This window comes from Rhinatrema bivittatum, chromosome 7 (assembly GCF_901001135.1).
Source record: "Rhinatrema bivittatum chromosome 7, aRhiBiv1.1, whole genome shotgun sequence".
NCBI lineage: Eukaryota > Metazoa > Chordata > Amphibia > Gymnophiona > Rhinatrematidae > Rhinatrema > Rhinatrema bivittatum.
Window position 1 is genome coordinate 95,342,099 of NC_042621.1, and position 19,893 is coordinate 95,361,991.

General features: G+C 44.5%; 1 protein-coding gene across 4 annotated transcripts in view; it reads left to right on the plus strand.

Moving 5' to 3' along the window:
- The window catches only part of CPNE2 (copine 2), a 455,723-nt gene that overhangs the window by 270,349 nt on the left and 165,481 nt on the right, over positions 1-19,893 (plus strand). For all 4 annotated transcript variants that reach the window (XM_029608729.1, XM_029608728.1, XM_029608731.1 and 1 more), the window contains exon 8: positions 11,438-11,536. In XM_029608729.1, the coding sequence (XP_029464589.1) occupies positions 11,438-11,536 (99 nt within the window). The remainder of the gene's footprint in view (positions 1-11,437; positions 11,537-19,893) is intronic.

Consider the following 19,893-nt stretch of genomic DNA (forward strand, 5'->3'; position numbering starts at 1 on the left):
TCGGTACTGGGAAAGTAAAAAAAAAAAAAAAAACAAACAAAACAGTGAGGTAGGACAGGGGACTAGATCTGTCGATGCTTCCTTTTCTCTCCTCTGTCTAACTATCGGTCTGCGTTAGTGTCTGTTTGAGTGTCTTGCGCTGCGAGGCTAGCGGCAGAGTGAGGCAGGCTAGGAGGGTTTTACCCTCCTGTTCTTCCTGGGTTAGTGTGTCCACAGGCCGGGGGAGAGCTTACCGGTGGGCCGGTCACCCTCCCCCCCCAATTCCAGGTTACTTGGCCTGAAGGGGGTTTCAAAAAAAAAAAAAAAAAAAAAAAAAAAGTTTAATCCAGAGCCATTTAAGCCCTGTTGGGGACAGGCAGTGCGCTCCTTTTCTTTGACCCCGGCCTGCCAGTGCCTGTTTCGGACCCCGGAGGGGGTGGCTAGCTCACCCGGCGCATGTTGGTTGTGGAGTTCTTCTCAGGGGGTCTTTTTGGCGCCATTTTTTTTTTTTCCCGTTGCTGCTCCGCTTCCTGGCCTGATGCCGCGATCTTCGGTCTGCCTGACCTGTGGGGAGGCGGGGGCGCGACTCTCCCGCGGGGGTCTCTGCCCCCGATGTATTCCCGGGGGCGAGGGACCCTCGGGGGGGCCGAGCGCTGCCCGCAGCGGCTCTCCTCTGTCCTCTGCAGCCCAGCACGGCAGCGTTTCAGGCAGCCGTTCTCCGGCCCCTCCTCCATCGGGGAGGAGTGCGGCGGCCATTTTGAACACGCGGCAGGCTGCATTTTCAGCGTCGGAGGAGGAAACCTCCCCTCCTCCCTCTCCCGAGCCACTGAGCCCGCGCTCCCAGCCCGATTTGGGGTCTCCTCGCGGCCCCCCCCATCGGATGGCCTGAAGAAGAATTTAAAGAGGTCAGTACCTTTTTCTTCGGATTTTGTGCTTTTAATGCACAAAGCCTTTTTGCAGGCAGAGTCCGGCTGGGAGGCAGAGGTTCTCGCTCCCCCGAAGGTCCCCAGGACCACTTCCTTGCCCCGAGGGAGCCCGCCGGGCGCGGGGTCCTCCGGGGTCCAGGGTTCCCGTCCGCGGGGGAGGGAAACTGAGGACCTGGGAGACACAGGAGCCGCTCCGGAGTCCCCGGGGGCTCCGGACTTGCTGGCGACGGATGATCAGGGGGCCGTACAAGGGGATGACCCCCAGGTGCTACGATTGTTTGGAAAGGAGGAATTAAGCTCCCTTATTCTCCACGTGTTACAGGAGCTAGAGTTAACGACTCCGCCTCAGGAGGCGGACACGTCTACAGGGGATATCGCGATGGCAGGGATTAGAGCTCCCCCGCAGACCTTTCCTTTTCACCACAAGGTCTTACAGATCGTTTCAAAGGAATGGGAGCTCCCAGAGGCTTCCCTGCGGGTGAATCGAGCCATGGAAAGGCTATATCCCTTACCTAAGGATTCATTGGAACTTCTGAAGACACCCGCGGTAGATTCGGCTGTCACGGCTGTGGTTAAGCATACGACTATCCCCGTGACTGGGGGTATAGCGTTGAAGGACCTCCAAGACCGCAAGCTTGAGGTTTTATTAAAGCGCATTTTTGACGTGGCGGCACTGGGGGTCCGAGCGGCGGCTTGCAGCAGCCTTGTGCAGAGGGCCAACCTCCGCTGGGTTCAGCAGCTGCTGACCATGCAGGAGCTCCCTCCGGGCGAGGCCGAGCAGGCGAATTGTGTTGAAGCGGCGGTCGCTTATACAGCGGATGCCTTGTATGACTTGTTGCGCACATCGGCTCGCATTATGTCCTCGGCGGTCTCAGCCAGGAGGTTGCTCTGGCTCCGTCGTTGGTCGGCGGATGCCAACTCCAAGGCAAGGTTAGGTTCCTTCCCCTTTAAGGGCAAGTTGCTGTTTGGCGAGGAGCTGGACCAGCTCATTAAGGACCTGGGTGACAACAAGGTTTACAAGTTGCCTGAGGATAAGCCTCGGCAACCTCGGTCGTTTGGTAACGCTAGGGCTCGCTTTCGGGGGCAACGGCGTTTCCGTGGGGGAAGAGGGGGCTCCCTTCCCCAGCGGCAGCAGGTGACAAGATCCCAGGCCTGGTCGTCTTCTTCCTTTCGCGGCAGGAGGCCTATACGCGGGGGCTCTTCCCAAGGCTTTCCTGCCATCAAGCCCGCACCATGAAGGTGCGCGGGCCCACTCCTCCGTGCCCGTTATCGGAGGTCGGCTGTCCCGGTTCTGGGAGGAGTGGGCCAAAATTACTTCGGATCAATGGGTCCTCGACGTGGTTCGGTACGGCTACGAGTTGGATTTTGTACGTCCCCTCCGGGATCTCTTCCTGATATCGCCGTGCGGCCCAGTAGAAAAACAGGTAGCTATAGCCCAAACGGTCGCCCATCTACAGGCTCTGGGGGCGGTGGTTCCGGTTCCGCAGGACCAGCTCAGGACGGGTCGGTATTCCATATACTTCCTGGTGCCCAAGAAGGAGGGCACCTTCCGACCCATTCTGGATCTCAAAGGAGTAAACAAGGCGTTGCGTGTGCCCCGCTTCCGGATGGAGACCCTCCGGTCTGTTATTGCGGCCGTCCACAAGGGAGAATTCTTGGCTTCTTTGGACCTGACAGAGGCCTATCTGCACATCGGAATAAGAGAACGGCATCAGAGGTACTTGAGGTTCATGGTGATGGGAGACCACTACCAGTTTTGCGCCCTCCCCTTCGGGTTGGCCACCGCGCCGAGGGTGTTCACCAAAGTCCTCGTGGTGGTAGCGGCTTCCCTCCGCTGGCAAGGCGTCCTTGTGCATCCCTATCTCGACGATTGGCTCATTCGAGCAAAGTCGCACGCGGCATGCAACCGGGCGGTCTCCTTAGTGGTGCACCAGCTGCAGAGTTTGGGTTGGGTAGTCAACTTTGCGAAGAGCAGACTCGAACCGACCCAACAGCTGGAGTTCCTGGGAGCTCGGTTCAACACCTTGGTGGGCAAGGTTTTTCTTCCGCAGCAACGCATGCTCAATCTCATGACTCAGGTATGGCGCCTGTTAGAGCTCGAGATTCCCACGGTTTGGGATTATTTACAAGTCATTGGTCATATGGTGTCTACTATGGAAATGGTACAATGGGCTTTTGCGCATATGCGTCCGTTACAAAGAGCACTTCTATCTCGCTGGGATCCCCGCTCGGAGGAGTACGGGATGGAATTGCCTTTGCTGGAGCCGGCTCGCTCCAGTCTCTCTTGGTGGTTGACCCCAGCCAATCTCCTACAGGGGGTGGACCTCGAACCCCCGTCTTGGTTGGTGGTGACGACGGATGCCAGCCTGTCGGGCTGGGGTGCGGTCTGCCAGTCCCGTGCAGTCCAGGGCAACTGGTCGGCACTCCAAGCGACTTGGTCCATTAACCGATTGGAGACCAGAGCGGTCCGCCTGGCCTTGCGTTGTCTCCTTCCACTGGTACGCGGACGAGCAGTAAGAGTTCTGTCGGACAATGCGACCACAGTGGCGTACATAAATCGACAAGGAGGCACAAAAAGCCAAGCGGTAGCGACCGAGGCGGCGCTGTTGATGTCCTGGGCGGAAAGGCACATACAGCGTCTCGCGGCCACCCACATTGCCGGCGTGGACAACGTTCAGGCGGATTACCTCAGCCGGCAGCACCTAGATCCAGGAGAATGGGAGATCTCGTCGGAGGCGATGGCTCTCATCGTGCGGCGTTGGGGGACTCCGCGCTTGGACCTCATGGCGACCCGTCAAAATGCAAAGGCGGTGCGCTTCTTCAGTCGGAGGAGAGAGCACGCGTCAGAAGGGGTGGACGCGCTAGCCCTTCCGTGGCCTCGTCACATTCTTCTTTATGTGTTCCCTCCGTGGCCTCTGGTAGGGAAAGTGCTAAGACGCATAGAGTCCCATCACGGTCCGGTGATTCTCGTGGCTCCGGAATGGCCGCGGCGCCCGTGGTTCGCGGATCTGGTCAACTTGGCAGTCGACGGCCCACTGCGTCTCGGTCATCTTCCCAATCTCCTTCGTCAGGGTCCAGTATTTTTCGATCTGGCGGATCGTTTTTGTCTGGTGGCTTGGCTTATGAGAGGAACCGGTTGAAGAAGAGAGGTTATTCAGACGCGGTGGTGTCTACTCTCCTTCGGGCGCGTCGTTCTTCCACTACGCTCGCTTACGCGAGGGTTTGGAAGGTTTTCCATGATTGGTGCGACAAGGCAGGTACTTCGGCCAGACGTTCGTCAGTGGCGGATATCCTTATGTTCTTACAGGATGGCTTGAAAAAGGGGTTGGCGTATAATTCGCTTCGGGTTCAGGTGGCGGCCTTGGGTTGCTTGAGGGGTAAGGTTAAAGGCTCTTCCCTTGCGAGTCATCCAGATGTGGCTCGTTTCTTGCGAGGGGTTAGAAACTTGCGTCCTCCCGTCAGGCTTCCCTGTCCGTCTTGGAACTTGAACTTGGTACTCCGTGGATTGTGTGCGGCTCCGTTTGAACCTCTTAAGGCGGCTTCTTTGAAGGATCTCACCCTCAAGACTGTTTTCCTTGTGGCCATTTCCTCGGCTCGTCGGTTGTCGGAGCTGCAGGCTCTCTCTTGCAGGGAACCGTTTTTGCGCATTTCGGCGTCAGGAGTTTCCCTACGAACTGTCCCTTCCTTCCTACCTAAGGTGGTCTCCGCGTTTCATGTCAACCAAATGGTGGAGTTACCTTCCTTTTCGGACGAGGACCTACAGTCTTCTCAGGGTCGGGACTTGAGGCGTCTGGATGTCCGTCGGATTCTCTTATGCTATTTGGAGGTTACGAATGACTTTAGAAAGTCAGATCACCTTTTCGTGTTGTGGAATGGACCCAGGAAGGGTCTTCAAGCGTCCAAAGCTACGATTGCACGCTGGTTAAAGGGTGCTATTGCGTCCAAGTATGTTGGATGTGGTAAGCCTGTTCCTGCTGGGCTTAAGGCTCATTCTCTGCGTGCTCAAGCAACTTCATGGGCAGAGAATCACTTGGTTTCTTGCCAAGAGATATGCAGGGCAGCCACATGGAAATCCTGGCATACTTTTTCCAGGCATTATCGTCTGGATGTCCGGGGACCTCCTGCAGAGTCCTTTGGGAGCAGTGTGATTCGAGCGGGACTCTCAGGGTCCCACCCCAGTTAAGGCGGCTCGGGTACATCCCAGCTGTCTGGACTGATCCTGGTACGTACTGGGAAAGGAAAATTAGGTTCTTACCTTTGCTAATTTTCATTCCAGTAGTACCATGGATCAGTCCAGACGCCCGCCCACGGTGTTCTGGGAGTCCGCTCGTATTCTCTGAGTTTTCCATTTCAGTGGTATTGTGACGGTTACCACATGTTTTAGGTTCCCTTTATAGTTATTCCAGTGTATCGTGTGTTACTGTACACTCTTGGTGTTCTATTTGTTGTGTCTGGTTTTATCTGTTCTCAAGGATGTTTCTACTTGATCTGGTCACCTAGTTAATAAGAAGTTAATACAAAGGAGTTTCTTGGGGGCAGTTTTGACTGTGCTCAATTCTTTATTTCTGCTTTGATATCACATATACTGAAGGATCGCAGGTAGCACACCAGTATATCTAGGGGGTGCTTTCAGTTTTCTCTCTGACTCCATCTGCTGGAGGGGAGGCATAACCCAGCTGTCTGGACTGATCCATGGTACTACTGGAATGAAAATTAGCAAAGGTAAGAACCTAATTTTCCTGTACCAGCGCACCCAGGTTACTGTATAGGCGCTGTATTAAGCGCCTATAAAGTAAAATGGGTTGCGCGGGCATAACCCTTCCCTAACGCTTCACAGCCGCGGCATGCATTTGCATGCAATTAGAAGAGAGTATCAGGCGCTAGGTCAAGAGAACTGTGCGTGCGGGGAGGAAGGGTGCGCCTGACACTGCCGCACTGTTTCTACAGCGGCCTTACAGTATCGAGCCGTATGTAATGTATTAATATATGAATTATATAGTGAAAATTGATAAAGATTAAAAAAAAAAAATCATTTAATCTTTCCGCAATGGCCTTATCTTCTCTAATTGCCCCTTTAACCCCTCGATCATCTAATGGTCCAACTGATTCCCTCACAGGCTTTCTGCCTTTTTTGACCCGTGCACACAACCTTACAGCAACTGTACGCCATCATTGGCCTGTTTATCTTTGCATACGATTTTTGATTGCCCCCTAAGATATACATTCCTTCGCGGCAGAAACCTTAAAGATCAGCTTGTTCACTCACAGTTGCGCACTCCTCCTTCTCTTGATTCCCAGCAACTACTGGTCACCAACCCTGCGGACGTTGTTTTATCTGCTCCCTTTCTTTCTTACTTGCTTTGACACCCGGTCACTCATAAATGGTATTTTCTCAAATTGTCCACTACTTGTCAATCTATGGGAGTAATTTACATCATTATTTGTCTGTGCCATAAACTTTATATTGGCAAAACCATACACTCGGTGAAAACTCGAATTATCGAACATCGTTCCAGCATTAATAATCACCGTGAGAACCCCCATTGGTCGCTTACTGGTCCTCTCTGTCCCATACCCAACATGACCTTAAATTCTTTGTAACTGACATGTTACTGCCTCCATCTCAGGGAGGTAATTTCTCTGAAATGCTTATTCATAAGGAACAAAAGTGGATATATGTGATGGATAGTTTGTTTCCAAATGGTCTGGTCAATGAAATAGAATGGTGTTATTTCATTTGATTTCATTTCAGGAGTTTTTCACTGACCTACTGTATTCATAACACTGGATTTTGATTGGTCAGGCTTCACCGCATTGGTGTTACCTGATTGAATACTTTTTTTGTGCCATTTGACAGCGTTTTTAAATGTTTATATCTGTGTGCACGGATTATGCTTCCTGTACACCTGTGTAAATACCGCCTTAATAACATCATATGATTTTTCCCCATCCTTTGAGAGTCCTTAGTTCTGAGTAATTGTTATTTATTTTTTAGATCTGAAATCTTATGTACAACTGTCCCTTTCGATGCAGCCTTTCAGCGAAACAATGGGTCCGTGTCAGGGGACCCATTTAAAGTATTGCTTTTGTTATAAAACAGCAGAGCTGCCACGCTAAATAAAGCTTTACATTAACGCTTGATGTTTATGTGCATGGACTTTGTACTTGACCGCATCTCTTCTGATTCATGTATCATCAGCATAGACCATAAATATAATTGAATAATGATCCAGCAATAAGCAGGTCGTAAATAACATTAAATCAATCTGAATGAGAATCAGAAATATAGACCTGCTGTTGCCTGTCTTCTAGATAAGACTTGAGCCAGTCATAAACATTTCCTCATGTCCTTATTTCTCGCAATCTTTCCAACAGCAAATTGTGAGAAACAATGTCAAAAGCTGATGATCCATCTAGAGCAGTGGTCCCCAAACCTGTCCTGGAGGGCCACCAGCCAGTCGGGTTTTTGGGATATCCACAATGAATATGCATGAGAGAAAAGTTGCATGTTATGGAGGCAGTGCATGCAAATTTTCTCTAATGCATATTCATTGAGGAGATCCCAAAAACCCGACTGGCTGGTGGCCCTCCAGGACAGGTTTGGGGACCACTGATCTAGAGAGACAGCAGTAGCCTCCGCTTTATCAAACTCCTGCTGTTAATAGTTACAAAAAGAAGGAGGGTTTCAGTACTGTGTTTCTTCCGAAACCCGCATTGCTGTGGGCGCAAGATGATGATATCCTTAGGGAAGTCAGAGAACTGGAGGTATACTACTCTTTCAAGCAATTTGCCCAAGGTGGATACATTTGAATTAGGTCCATAAATCATAGGTAATTCAATAGGTAGATTACCTCTTTTTTAAAAATTGGCTGAACAATTGCACTTTCCAAGGTCCCTGGTACCCTTCCTTCTTGTAAGGAGAATTTCACTAGTGACATTAAAATTTCTAGAAACTCCTCCTTCATTACATACAAAACTGAAAAGGGCATGGGCCTAAAAGACCAGTAATTCTTAAGCCGACCCATATGCATTTCTATTTCAGACAACCCAGCAAAGCTAAATATTTCCCATGAATTACAGGTTGCTGGATCTACTGTAAATCATTAGTCATCAGAAAGGGGGTTATAAACATTCTGCAGACTATTATGTTGCACAACCAGCAGCTCTGCTTTCCAAACCAAACGATCAGCAAAATCTTGAGAGGAAAATTGAAATTCAATACTTTCTCATGTAAACCACTTGTTGCAGGTTTAATAGTGTTAAATAATTCATAAGGGCGATTTAAGGAAGATTATAATGGAGTAGATAGAATTCTTTCCTAGAGGACTCATCAAGAGTTTTATATTTGCTGCTAGAGATCACAAATAATTGCTGAGAATAAGCCGAGGGAGCTTTCATCCATCTTCTCTCTCCATCTCCCTTTTATAATGTATAAGAGAAGCATTAAATCAAGGGAATCTACATTTTAAACTTCTACTTTTTTTTTTTTATATGTAATAGTGGCAACTTTATCTCTAACATCTAACAACAATTGAGTAAAAAGAAGTGGTTAGACCATCAATGGAATGACCACCATTCTTGTTTGAACAAATCTGGTCAATGGGCTGGCATACCATATGAACTACCAGTCTATTTTCCTGTCCAAAACTAGATTCAGTAAAAGAGAAACTAAACGTTATCAGATAGTGATAAGTCCATAAAAACTGGATGCATTGCAAGATTACTAATAGCATTACTGCCTACTATAGATTCGGGACTGAATACCCGGTCGAGAATGCGGCCGCCTCAGTACATAAGGGAAGAAATATATGGAATTAATTACAGTGTGACTATAGAATCTTGAAAATTTTTTAAAGTATTCTTAGGTTTAATATCTAAATGAATATTAAAATCCCCAAGGATAATAACTTTGGCATGTTGTAGAAATAGACTATTAAAAAAAAGTCAACAATAAACGTTAAATCCTTACTCAAAACCTCAGGGGGACAATCAACCAAAGCAAAATATCCACTCCCTTAATTTAACAATTACACTCTCATACCTGAGCCCAAGACAGATCGGAAGGGATTTCAGTTTCAAAGTGGCGTTTATAAAATAACAAAACTCCACCTCCCCTTCCAACAGATCTGGTTTGTTGAAGGTAAGAGTAACCTAATGGACAATTAAGATTTAATAAAGACAAATCAGTGTCTGTTATCCTAGTTTATGTCAGAAACAGAATATTGAATGACCCATCTGCTAAACAGCAGGAAATTACATCTCCCTCATGGAAGAAATATTCACATTGGGCCTGATTTTAAAAAGCATTTACATGCTTAAAATTGGGTTTTATACATGTAAATACCCTTTACTCGAGTAAGTGGGCTTTTGAAAATTGCTACAATAGTATGTCACATTTACGCACGTAACTCCTTTGAAAATTACCTCCATTAGCTGCAGATAGAGAGAAATTCTCTAACTGGGACACATGTTGGGTATAAAAGGGACAGCGGTCTAATCATATTACCTGAAATTATAGTTAAAAGAACTGCAGTACTCGCCCTTTCCAGTTACCATAGTGGTTCTGCTGTCCTTTAGCAAATGATAGTACCTACTGGAATAACTAGCAAGGAGAGTGATCAGCAAAGTTGCTAGCGAAGGGGCCAGCAAAGGGACGCATCCCTTTCCCATGGCTCTTTGCCGGCAGTGGACCCTGCCTATGGGCCTGTGTTTTTAAATGGCCCTGCAGGCCGTGGGCAGTAATGATGCAATCGGGGGCGGGGGATATCAGCTGCAAACAGGAAGGCTCAGTCCACAACAAACTCAGACATCCAGCAAGTAAAGTGTGCAGTGCTTTTAAGATAGCAGCAGAATTATTTTGCTTTTTGCACCTGAGGATTGTTCTTGAAGAGAACAGACATCACAGCTAGCATACAGTTAGCAGAGCTCTCAAAACTTCTTTCCAGCCAGAATACGCACAGCCTAAATAGTTTATTAGGTCCATACCAAAAGGGCACAGGCTGAGCCAGTCCTGGCTTTATCCCAGTGCATGTATGGAAAAAAAAAGTTCTGAAAACAGGGTTACATCACTGCGTGCTGCAAGGAAAAGCTGGCTGAGCCTGTCACTATTGAGCTTGCTACCACTAGGGGGCACTACCTAGTAGGATAATTATACCACAGTGCCCATACCAGCCCCAGGAAGTGAAGTTTGTATATGTGAAGGCCAAACTAGAAAGTGTGAACCCACCAAACACTGCAGCTCTTACATCTGAATTAGTGTTTTATTGGTTACCACACAAAGGATGCAGCAGTATAGCCTGGCCTCATAGAGGAGCGCTGTGCACCTGTGTCTGTCTATCTGTCACCACTCATTTGGACACACTTCGCACCATAGCCTCAGGTAAAGAATCTTGCAGGTCTACCTCTCTGGTCTGGGGTCAGATAAGTTGGCATCTCTCACAAGTTCAGGTACCTCTGGTCTGTTGTGTTGGAGTCACAAGACTGGCTATTTTCCCAAAGGTTCCCTCTTATGGAGATTTTTAGGGACCACTCCAGGATGCCCTTCTTCCCATTGGTCCAGTCTTGGATAGACTGCCTGCTTGTCTTTTCCTAATTGGTTTGCCTTGGACATGCTCCTTCTCATTGGTCAGGTCAGGGTGGCCTGGCTTGCAACATTACAAATATTGCAACCATGTTGTTCTCATATTGCCAATCACCCTTTTTGGTTATCCCTCTTGGAAAACATGGCAACAGTCAGAAAGCATACTTAGTGGAATCCTTCAGGCTTATGACATAAGTTGTTTGCTTCTAGAGATGTGGAAATTCTCTTAATATTGTTCCTGAGGTCTACTCATGTATTACTATCTAATGTTCTAAGTTCATTGCAATTATTCAAATAATACAAATTATTGTACTATTATCTAATGTTTTATGTTTATTGTAAAGCCTGTGGCTACATTACTTTTTTCTGTAAACCGATTAGATGTTCCAAATGATTATCGGTATATAAAAAATGCTAAATAAATAAATATGGTATCCGTACTTTCTTGAAGCCTCTTCAGATCTTAATCAAACGGCTGTAGTGCCTGGATGCTGAGTCTCCCATAATATACTATCTCATGCCATCCCCTTCTACTTATCATAACAAGCTGTGTAGTCACCCTAAAACCTGGACCTTTTATTTTAAAAAAATATTTAATATTTCCTCTATTCAATAAAATGTTTGCAGATTGTATCTAATAGTGTTACGGTTCCTTTTTCAGGCTGTTTATATTTTCAGTGTTTTTCAGCTGATCCTCATGCTTATTGAGCAGTGTTTTTTTGCTACTAGTGAAGCCTTCAACTAGAATCCTCCTCTATGGAACCTTTCTTAAAAAGAATAGAGTTTTAAATAACATTTCCCACAGAATGGTATTGTCTGAAAACAAAGAAAATTAAATATAGAGTGCCAGTGACTTCATTGTGTCTGTTTAATAAGTGATTTCTTTATGCAAATTATAGAGATAAGTGAATGATAGTAAATATTGAACTGTCATTTTCTCTCCTTTTCAAAGGTATTATGTTATGATTATGATAATGATGGGGGACATGACCTCATTGGGGAATTCCAGACCTCTGTGGCTAAGATGTGTGAAGCGCAAGATGCCAGAGCAGTAAGTGCTTTATTACATGTATCCTGTCTGGCAGAATAGGGCTCTTTGTGCCTGTTGTGATTCTTTGTTTTGCCACGGGACCTCTGTCATTGCTACTGAGAACTCCTTTCCCTTCCGAACGCTTAAGTTATCACGCAAGTGACATCCTGACGTGCTACAATTCCTGGTACCCGGGGGAGGGCAGGGCACTCCTTTCTGTCAGCCAGGACTGAAAAAAGTTAACACTGCTGCCTTAACTCAAAATGAGGCTTAGACTGCCTATGCCTCCATTTTCCTAAAAAAGTAATAAAAATAATTACATAGTATTCTCTGTATAATATTTTTTTTTTTTCCTTTTCTCTACTTGCTGTCTGCAAGTTGACTTTTTTGGAGTTTACCGTGCACTGCCATGTTCTTATACAGCACCAGTAGGACTGGAGCAAGTGTGGATTGTTCCTGCCTCTGGACCCCTGAACATGCCAGTAAGGTTGGGGAGGGGTCCGGGGAGATGAACTTTGGGGGGGGGGGGGGGGGAGGTTTACTGGAAAGGGGCAGGGTTTCCGTTGCAGAGGGCAGTGCTTTGTCAAGGGTTTATAATTTTTACTTTTTAATAGCCAGGTAACATGGAAGGGATAGGGAAGTTGTGGTACCATTGGCCACCAGGATATTTAGACAGGGGAAATAGGGGTGATTATATGGGGTCTTGCAGCTCCATTAAATTGCAGTTCCAGGAGCATCACCAGTCACATTAGTCTGACGATACTCCAGGAGAAAACTAAGAGCACCTCTTTTAAGATGTAATTAACTTTCCTGGAGTATTAAATGCACAAAGATTTTTTGTGTGCTGTGCTGTTCATTTGCTTGCAAACAAAAGCAGCTCAGGCACATACCCACATTGTTACAGATTTAAGGGCCAAGAAATAATACACAGAAATTGCAAGTTGTGCATGTTTGTTTTTTTGTTGAGTTAGCGTAATTTAGTTTGTTAGCTCTGTGTTTTTGACTGCTCAGTGACCCACAGAAATGTCATTTGGTGATTCCAGTATTTTTGTGTTTGGTCCATAAGTGTCATTTTACGGTACTATGTGAACCCTGGGTTTTATGGGAGCCAAAGCATCCCTAGAAACCACCAGGGTATAACTTATGGGGAAGGTCATTTGCCCAGAGACTAGAGAGTTGCCAGCCTTTGGGCACATGCACACACACAGACGAGGCTTGTGCAGTGCTTGGTGTCTCACCAAGTGACCAAGGGGTTACGTTTGAATGGGTGTTAGCAGTAGCATTACGACCTCCCCTGTTTCTAGAGTCACTTAGTTTCCATTCTTAAAGCAAGCCTGCCTTCTACTCACACTGAAATCTGGCTTGTGGAAAGTAATGCTAACACAACTATGCAATGAAATTGAAAGTTTTTCAGCATTTTTTTGGTAACAATTTATTATAGAATTCAGTTAATATAGACAATCATTTTGTTTACCAATGATGCTTCAGTAACAATGAAGCTGCCAAGGATTCTAGTTTGCAGAAAGAGTCTGTAGGCCAATCCTTAAAATAAAAAAAGCTTGTATTTAATTTGGTGAGAAACAGATAAGAAAAGGATGAAGATAGATGAACATTAGTCTACAGAATAAAGTAAAGATAAATTGAGAAGTCGGGCCAAAGCAGAAGATATTACATATGCATATCTAAACCAAAGATATAGACACCGTAGGTATGACAATTGTGCCATATTCAAGACATGCTAGAGTTAACTTTATACCAATGGAGATTATACTTTTCTGGTTCTTCTTATCAGCGTAAGCTTTTTGACTAAGAAAATCTCTTGCATTTGCTTACACTACTATATAAGCGAAGGAGCCATATTTCTAAAACAATGGTATTATGAACCCGGCAGCATGCAAGAGATGAATCATAAGCTTCTTGTTCCCTTATGAAACAATATTCTCTCCCCAGTACCCCAACAAACCAAGATTAGACACAAGTATAAACTTGATAACAGGTGATGCTTATAATTTCACTTTCCAATTCCATCCAGAAGGCAGTCCCAACATACATGTAGATGAATTCCAGTTAGTCTGCAACCTCACCAACAATAAGGGTGATGCAGATGAGGAGAACCTAATATAGAAGCGAGGGAATATATATGTGCAGTGCAGCAGCTAAATCATAAGTTCTGCTTAAAGCCTGAGGGCCTGATTTTCAAAAGCATTTACACATGTGAAGCTGGGTTTTACATGTATGAATTCGCTTTACTCTTGTAAGTGGGCTTTTGAATAAGAACATAAGAACATGCCATACTGGGTCAGGCCAAGGTCCATCAAGCCCAGCATCCTGTTTCCAACAGTGGCCAATCCAGGCCATAAGAACCTGGCAAGTACCCAAAAACTAAGTCTATTCCATGTTACCGTTGCTAGTAATAGTGGCTATTCTCTAAGTCAACTTAATTAATAGCAGGTAATGGACTTCTCCTCCAAGAACTTATCCAATCCTTTTTTAAACACAGCTATACTAACTGCACTAACCACATCCTCTGGCAACAAATTCCAGAGTTTAATTGTGCGTTGAGTGAAAAAGAACTTTCTCCGATTAGTTTTAAATGTGCCCCATGCTAACTTCATGGAGTGCCCCCTAGTCTTTCTATTATCCGAAAGAGTAAATAACCGATTCACATCTACCCGTTCTAGACCTCTCATGATTTTAAACACCTCTATCATATCCCCCCTCAGCCGTCTCTTCTCCAAGCTGAAAAGTCCTAACCTCTTTAGTCTTTCCTCATAGGGGAGCTGTTCCATCCCCTTTATCATTTTGGTAGCCCTTCTCTGTACCTTCTCCATTGCAACTATATCTTTTTTGAGATGCGGCGACCAGAATTTTACTCAGAATTCAAGGTGTGGCCTCACCATGGAGCGATACAGAGGCATTATGACATTTTCCGATTTATTCACCAGTCCCTTTCTAATAATTCCCAACATTCTGTTTGCTTTTTTGAATGCCGCAGCACACTGAACCGACGATTTCAATGTGTTATCCACTATGATGCCTAGATCTCGTTCTTGGGTTGTAGCACTTAATATGGAACCTAACATTGTGTAACTATAGCATGGGTTATTTTTCCCTATGTGCATCACCTTGCACTTATCCACATTAAATTTCATCTGCCATTTGGATGTCCAATTTTATTGCTGCAGTATATGCCATTGAATTGCCAATAGGTTTTACCTGCGTTAAGTGCTTTTGAAAATTGCTGAGATAGTACATTACATTTACATGCGTAACGCCTTTGAAAATGTACCTGTGAATGAGTAACCCAAAATGGGGGTCAACTAGTGTCATTTTGAAAAAATAGCACCATCAGGTTAGGAGTGAGTGGAGCTCACTTCTGCCCCTACTAGACCCCAAGGGAGTTAACAATAAACCTGGGGAGGGACTGGGTTGGAAAAAAGGGGGGGGGGTTGCATAAGATAGTACATACAAGACAACTCAATCCAAAAAATGATCAATAAGGTAGAGTGTGTGTGTGTATATATATATATATAGTAATGGTATGATATAGAGTTCTTTCACAGATATAGTTGAAAAGGGAGGGTGGGCAATAAATAGGCCAGGGGGAGGAGGTGAGTTGCTCCTATCATGTTTGTGGATATAAATCTATGCATATAAAGTTATACCTGCCATGAAGCCCTGTGATGCTCCTGTAGGGGGAATCCCCAGACCCAGCCAGCCAGACCCTGACAGAATAATGAAGCCATAAGATAGTACATACAAGACAACTCAATCCAAAAAATGATCAATAAGGTAGTGCATATAAGACAACTTAATCCAACCTAGGCCTGGGTTGGTAAACACCAATGCAGGGTTAAAACAATTACTCTAAGGCGGGAGGAACAAGATGGCGGCGTGAGCCAGGTCCGAGAAATGCTTGCTCCGTGTGAAAGTTACTTTTTTTGAAAAATACTGGCAAAGAGGAAAGGGAAAGTTCGAACTTAACCCCACCGAGGCAACTCTCCCTTCAGGGCAGCGTTTGATTACATCGTTCGGCCCTGGCCCTGCTTCACAAACGGGGTGCAAATTTATATATATAGCCTAGTGGTTAGAGCAGTGGGCTATGAACCAAGACACTAAGGTTCAAGTCCCACTGTCGCTCCTTGTGACCTTGGCAAGTCACTTTACCCTCCATTGCCTCAAGTACAAACTTAGATTGTAATCCCTCTGGGGACAGGGATAAACCGTTCAGCTGAACAAGCCACTGCTGACTATACAGCTATTCTTTGTCTTGCCATTCACAGTTAGTGCTGAACTGTTTCTTTGTTCTAATAAATGTTGTTTGGTATTCAGCAAATGAGTCTTTTGGTATCCGAAGCTAGAAAAAAGGTTTAACTAACAATCTAGGCACTTAATATAGAGATCAAGGGCCAAGGGCAGTACAACCCAAAAGAAACAAATGAGCTTCTGATCCGAAGCATAAATCTGAACCAAATATTTTTCCCATGTATGCTGCTGTATGTTATCTACTATATCATTTTACAATGTAAATTGTTTAATGGTCTCATAGTGATTCACCCTGCCTCTCTCTCCCCTTCCTATTTTATTGAAAGTCAAATGGAGAACAGTCTTGTTGCAAAGGTAAGAAAGCAAGAGCTGAGGACAGAGGATTCCTAGCTGCAAGGAAATGAGGAGAATACCTGAGATCAACTGCAATCTATGGCAGTGTTTCCCAACCTCCTTAAGCCCAAGGCACACCTATATTAACAAAAAATGTTGGGTGGCACACCAACCTCTGCAGGGCAGACAAAGCAGACATGGAGAGGACTAACGTGTTCAAAAGAAGAGCTAGGGAAGCACTGAAAGCTCCACCAATTTCTCTTCCAATCTTTGAAACAAAGTAAGAGAAGGGGCCAAAGTCATACATGAGCTCATTACAGTAGGCACTACGTACAAGTATAGAAGGAAAAGATTGGTATGATATGGGCCGTTGGCTTGGTTAGTTGCTTTGGCTGCCATGCAGATAATTGTTTTCTCCACTGCTGTTGCTTCCAACACTCAGAATGAGTCACATCCAGTGCTCAGTGCACACTCTCCCCATCTTATTCAGCCTGGGGATAGGACCGAAGCTGGAAGGACTCAAACAAGAAAGTTCAGGCAGGAGAAGATATGGAGGTGCTTTGTATGGTGAACAAAGCAGGGGCTGGCTAACCATGCCCTGCAATGCTGTCCATTAATTACCTCTGTGTAGCTTGTGTTGTAACTTAGAAGAGAAGAAATGTATGAATATCCATGTTCTCAGAAAGAAGCTGTTACACGTTTAAGAGCCACTGCTAATGTCTCTTGTTGCTGTGAGGTGCTGAGAGCAGAGCTCAGGTGCTGGCTTGGATCTGAGCATCACGCAGAAGTGACTTTTCCATGGCACACTTGTTCAGGTCTGAAGGCACACTAGTTGGGGAAACACTGGTCTATGGCATTGTACCAGGAATTTAAATTGGACAGACTAGACAGGCCTTACGTTCCTTATATGTCATAATATTCTGTTTCTATATATGTGTTTTCCTCTGAGCCTTCAATCCCATTTACATCTGAAATTCATAACTTGGCTGTTTGATTTGTCTTTCTCTCTGTCTGGGAAATGCACTAAATCTGTGCCATGTAGACTTCCAGAGGGACACAGCCTTCTGCCCTCGCTTGGCTTAATGGCAAGTTGATTTCCTACTTCAGTCAGTTCTCGACAGACTCCCTTTAATAGCAGCAGATTTTACCTCCTGTATATTCAGTGCTTTGCTTATAGCATAAGTCAAGGCAGATAAACAATTACAAGCAGCTCTTCATGAATGGTGCGTGAATATGGCATATGGCAGAAATGTTTGAGTCATCGATTACACATTATGTTGGCATTATCTACTTAATATGAGAAAAATAGTTCAAGCAAAAATATGCATATAATTCATGAAAGTGTTCTAGCACAAGCTGTGTGATGGAGATCGTGTGACAGTGATAGAAGAAGTATTTTGCTGCTAACCTGAAGCTGTCCTGATTCATGACACTGGTAGGACCTATGAGAGGAATTTTGTAAAGCCATTTGCCTGGGTAAAATTGGTCTGTGAAAACGGACAAAGCAAAAGTGGCATGGCAATGAAAGGCAGAACCACTACAGCTGAAATAAGGTCATAAAATGATAAATACGTCGTCATATAAGAGGTGCAAATAAAGAAATTCATTTACAGATATAAAAATAATTAAATCCTTTAAGTAGTCAACACTCGAAATTCTGTAACATTTGAACATGTATTTTGTCAAGCTAATAAACAGTCCCATAGGCTTTGTAATAGAAAATAAAACATTGAAATAAAAAAAACAAATTAAAAACCCAACATGGCCATGTTTCAGCTGATCATCTGCATCAGGAGTACATAAACAGTTATAATTTTTAAAGGTGTCTATTGAGAGATAAACAGAATTTTCAAAACGATATATATATATATATATATATATATATATATATATATATATATATATATATATATATATATATTTAATTAATAAAAATACATAAACAGTCCTAAAAACTTTCTCAACCATATTAAGTGAACCAAAAGTAAATACCAAATGAACAGAGGTTCATGACATACTATAAAGCATTATTATATGAACATGAAGAAGAGGAGATACTTTTTTTTAAATAAGTGGTAATGGGTTAATTACTTTAGGAGATTAATTTCAAATTCATAATCATATTGTAAAAGGATCTTTATTTGTACATTAATGGTGCCCATATCTAGGGCTTGTCAAGTCGAGCCCAGAATTATTTCAGTTCAGCTGTAGAGATTTGCACTGAGCCCATTTACCTGTGGTTTCAGCTGCTGTCAGACAGGCACTTTGCTTTATCAGGCTACAGTTATTAGCCCCTTCTAGACAGTTGGCTGCGCCTTGGGTGCGATAAGCCTTTGATAAATGACCCCCATAGTTGGCTAGTTTTCAAAGTTTTTCTGCTAAATGTCCTGATAACTTAACTTATCTAGCTAAAATAAGACAGATATCTGTTTTATGTTTTTTTGAAAATAGACCTCGCAGTGGTTATCATTATGAAATTTCTTGGAGATTTTGAGCTAATATACCTCTACTAGATTAAAGCTGTTTTCAGTAAATGTACTAAAATGTATTGTAGATGGCTTTTTTGCTTAAGATAATAAAGGCTGGAAAAATATGGGTAAGTTCTGTGTGGAAAGGAGAAATTCATTCCTGTCCTTCTTAGCAAAGTAAGAATAATGCACACTACAGAAAGTTCCCACATACAAGTGAAATTCAACTAAAAAGCATTTGAATCCATTCCACATAGACAGGATATATTTTCCCCAAAACATACCCCACCATCAGGCCGATGCAATATAGTGCACTCAGGCTAGCGTACCGAGTAACACTCTATTGGACCCGCGTTTTGGACGAGCTAAAATAATCCCTGATGCAATACGGGGATTAGCGCGATCAAAATACGCGTACAATCGAGTACATAGCTAATAGTCCTCATTGCATGCAAATTCCATGTAGACGAGGCTATTAGCTATTACCCCACAATGCCAAAAATTGCTGCGCATCCAAAGCACCCATTTTAATGCGGCAAATTTAATGCATGCCTGGGAGCTGGCATTAAAGCATACGTGCTCAAGGACTCACCAAAAAAAACCCAAAAAATTCTGCTTTCTGTGATTTATCCTATTAGTATTGTGGTGATACTAAGGAGGAGAAACCACAGAAAGCAGAATCATGCCATGCTTAAGGGCTCAACAAAAATAAAATCTTGCTTTCTGTGGTTCCTCAAAGGGGGAACAACAGAAAGCAGCATCCCCAAGGTCTAGCCCAATTGGTACCCCTAACAGCAGTAAGTAAAGGAGTAAATAAATCAATATTAAGTGTTGGGCACTTAATATTAATTTATTCACTCCTTCGCTTATTGCTGATTGGTCCATTCAGTGTCACATGTCAGTGAAAGGACCACAATCCCCTTTCAGGACAGCTTTCTGAAAAGGGATTGGTCCTTTTCAGTGGTGTATCTGTGAAAAGGATCAATCAGGAACAGCTCTGCTGGGTTTGGGAAGGGAGCTCTGGCCAGGCTGTTGTGGTTGCACAGCCACGTCTCCTGAGCACCTGCGTGTCCCTTTTAACACTGCAGCTCATTTGCTTATTGCATCAAGCGCGCAGGAGAGGTAGATGTGTGCACATTCAAATAAGGTGCACCCAGTTTGGTCGCATGTTTTTTTACATGGTGATATTGCATCGGCCTGAATGAGACCTTCAATTCCAAATGACAAATAACTTGAATTTCCTTTTAAGTAGACAGTATAATACTGTTTGGAAATATTACAAGCAAATCCACCTGGCTCATGTGATAGTCG